The following is a 2,936-nucleotide window of genomic DNA, read 5'->3' on the forward strand; positions in this document are numbered from 1 at the left end:
CCCTCCCCCGCACCCCCACCCGCACCCACACAAGGCTCACCCGCCTGAGCCCGCCTACCGCCGCAAGCCCAACCCTGTGCGCCGCTTCGACGGGGATGTCCTCTCCCCAGTGAGTCCTCGACACATGCCTGCCTGGGGAGGATGCCCTGGGGTGGCCTGGAGGGAGTGGTGCTGGGGACGACCCCCAGGCAGTGCCCTGAGCCCAACCAGCACACAGGGTGGCAGGGGAAGCTGTCCCACCCCCAGGCTGGTGACATGTGCCCTGCACTCACCCTGCCCTGTTGGGGCAGTAAGATGGGTGGGAGAGAGGGCAGTGCTGCAGCCAGGCTGGGCAGGGGAGAGGCGAGGGCTGGGGGACCAGAGCTGGAGCTGGCCACCCTCACGCCTCCCCTCTCCGGTGCAGAGCTACATCCAGAGTTTCCGGGACCGGCAGACAGGGACGTCACTGAACAGCCTCATTGCCTCGCATGCCGTGGTCGACCTGGACTATGACTGTGGCTCCACCGTGCCCCTGACCACAGGCGCGGGGCCGGCCGTGCGCGTATAGCCCCCCGGCCACTGCAGGACACCAGCACGGGGTCCAGGGCAGCAAGGAGCAGCGGGAAAGGGGCCACCCCACATGCCCCCGGGGCCTGGAGGTCAAATGGTGGACTCATCCCCTGAGCTATAGGAGGGGGGGGGTCTGTCCAACACCCCCAGGATAAGAGCAGTGGAGGGAAGGAAAGGGTTAACTTTCCCTGCCAGTAACGACTCAGCTGGAGACTTGGGGGGTGGGGGTGGGGCAGAGCCCTGGAGCACAGTGAGACCCCCCCCCCAGTGCTCCATGCCCCCCTGCCCCCAGGCCCAAGCTGCCCCCCCAGCCAAGCCGTTAACCCTGGGGGGTCTGTACTCCAAGTGTGGCCCCTGGACTGTGCCACTCGCTGCCACCGCCTGCCCCGGGCAGTCGGGACCCCACACTCCCTGGCAGGGGTCCAGCTGCAAGCGCGGGTGAGGCTGTCTCCTTCCCCACTTGGCAGCTGCCAGGGCCCCAGCACAGGGGATGGGGGTGGGGGCGACGGCATTCTTGTCCTGTCTTTGACCCCTGACCTGGGCTCGGGCAGCCGCCCTACCAGGCCCTGGCTGGACGCCCAGACCGGCCCCGCTGCCCGCACCACAATGGACACGGCTGCTGCTTGCTATTGGCATGGGCAGCGGGGGGCACTGGCACCAGAGCAGGGCATCCGGGTGCAGGACACAGGGGGCCTTTCCCATGGGATGCCAGCTCCCCGGCCCTAAGCCAAGTCTGGGATTGGGGCCGCTCTCCTCCGGGCCCTGGACGCACCAGTTTGCTGTTTTGCTGGCAACTGTATTTGTAGCGGGGGCAGGGGCCAGACCCGTGGGCGGGCAGCACGGGCCGGGCCCAGGGGCTGCAGGTCTGCCCAGGTGCCCCCACATCCCTGCGCGGCTCTGGCCTTGTACATACGCATCTCGCTGTGATTTGTCTTTGCTCCCGGGGATACCCCCTGCCCATCCCCACATCCCCCAGCTGCGGAGGGACAGGCCCTGGGAAGGGGGGGGGGTGCGGAGGGGGCCTGCGTGCCCCCCACGCCAGCACTACCACCCCGGCCTGTGCTGCACCCCGCCACGCCGTTGCCCTTGGGGGTCCCACCCGCACGAGCATGGCAGCCCCCGGATGCTGCATGTTTCCACCCCAGCGCCGGCCCCAGCGCCTCCGCAGGTGCCCCCCTCCCCCCATGCGCGTTCTCAGTCTTTTTGTAAATGTGCCAAACGCTGCTGGCTGCGGCCGCGCAGTAAAGAGCCTTTCGGAGCCGCGGCCCTGTGTGCGCCTGGGGCAGGCAGAGCAGGGCACAGAGCCAGGTGCGGGGGGCATGGCCAGGGCACGTGGCCGGGGGTAGGTCCTGGCTCCATGCAGCCCTGGGGCCGTGGGGGCGTCTGGTCCAACACGCCGTGACACGCAGGCACAGAGCAGCCCTGCTGCGCACAGAGCCACCGACCCCTTCCCGTCACCCAGGCCTCACAGCTGGACGCTTCCGGCAGCACACACGGCAAGAGATGGAGGCATTTAATGGAGGTGTTTAATGATAATGAAGCAGCCACCACCCCTTCCCCCGCCGGGGCAGGGGCAGGGCCTGTCCATCTGTCCATCCTTTCTGCCACCAGCAGCTCGCTTGACAGGACCTGGGGCTACCCCACAGGCGCATCTGCCTGCGAGCTCCACGCCGCCGCGGCCCTCTGGCTCCTAGCGCCCTGGGGAAAGCAGGAGGTCAGGGGGGGCCCAGGCCTGGCCCCAGGGCCCACAGGCCAGGGGCCCCCAGCTGGCAAGATCCAGCCCCCGGGACCTGCTTCAAGCCAGACAGGCTGGCCGGGCTGAGGCACAGGGCCCTGGGCATGCACGTACCTCGCACGGTGAGCTGGGCCTTGGAGCGGGCATTGCCAACGGCCACCTTGACCACGCCGCTCATGCCGGCCGAGGTGTGGCGCAGTGTCAGGCGGTGCACGCGGCCCGCGCTCTCCATGGCCACGTGTGCGCCGGCCCTCAGTGTCTCCCCATTCAGGCTCCACCGCGGCGGGGCCGGCAGTGCTGCTGACACCTCGCACTCGAACCGTGCCTCACCTGGTGCCACCACCTCCACGCTGCGCAGGCCCCGCACCACCTGCACGCTCTCCGCTGCAAAGCCCAGACAGTTGCCAGCGGCTGGGACCCAGCCCCTGCCCCTGCCATAGCCCACTGCAGAGACCCTCAGCCCCACCAGGGCCCCGGGTGCCCCCCAGAGCAGCCCCTCACCCTCCACGAGCAGGCGGGCACTGGAGCGGTCATCCAGGGCGTCGCAGGTGTAGGTGGCCTCGTCCTCGGGGCCCACGTGATGGATGACAAGGGTGCGGTAGCAGTCCAGGTTGCAGATCTCATACTTATCGCCACCGCCGAAGATCTCGGT

The 2,936-nt window shown here is 69.1% G+C and overlaps 2 protein-coding genes across 2 annotated transcripts in view; one reads left to right on the forward strand and one right to left on the reverse strand.

Moving 5' to 3' along the window:
• Positions 1 to 1,807, forward strand: part of TMEM198 (transmembrane protein 198) — a 4,413-nt gene extending 2,606 nt beyond the window's left edge. Inside the window, exons 4-5 of the mRNA XM_019522681.1 lie at positions 1 to 109; positions 404 to 1,807. The exon at positions 1 to 109 is cut by the window's left edge and continues 3 nt beyond it. Of these exons, the coding sequence (XP_019378226.1) occupies positions 1 to 109; positions 404 to 547 (253 nt within the window). The 3' untranslated portion in view covers positions 548 to 1,807. The remainder of the gene's footprint in view (positions 110 to 403) is intronic.
• Positions 1,808 to 1,895: 88 nt separating this feature from the next.
• The window catches only part of OBSL1 (obscurin like 1), a 45,471-nt gene continuing 44,430 nt past the window's right edge, over positions 1,896 to 2,936 (reverse strand). Inside the window, exons 25-27 of the mRNA XM_019522836.1 lie at positions 2,786 to 2,930; positions 2,399 to 2,668; positions 1,896 to 2,247 (exon numbers count right to left, since the gene is read on the reverse strand). Coding sequence (XP_019378381.1) covers positions 2,240 to 2,247; positions 2,399 to 2,668; positions 2,786 to 2,930 — 423 coding nt within the window. The 3' untranslated portion in view covers positions 1,896 to 2,239. The remainder of the gene's footprint in view (positions 2,248 to 2,398; positions 2,669 to 2,785; positions 2,931 to 2,936) is intronic.

Source organism: Gavialis gangeticus, unplaced genomic scaffold (assembly GCF_001723915.1).
Source record: "Gavialis gangeticus isolate Ggan-Ray unplaced genomic scaffold, GavGan_comp1, whole genome shotgun sequence".
Taxonomy (NCBI): domain Eukaryota; kingdom Metazoa; phylum Chordata; order Crocodylia; family Gavialidae; genus Gavialis; species Gavialis gangeticus.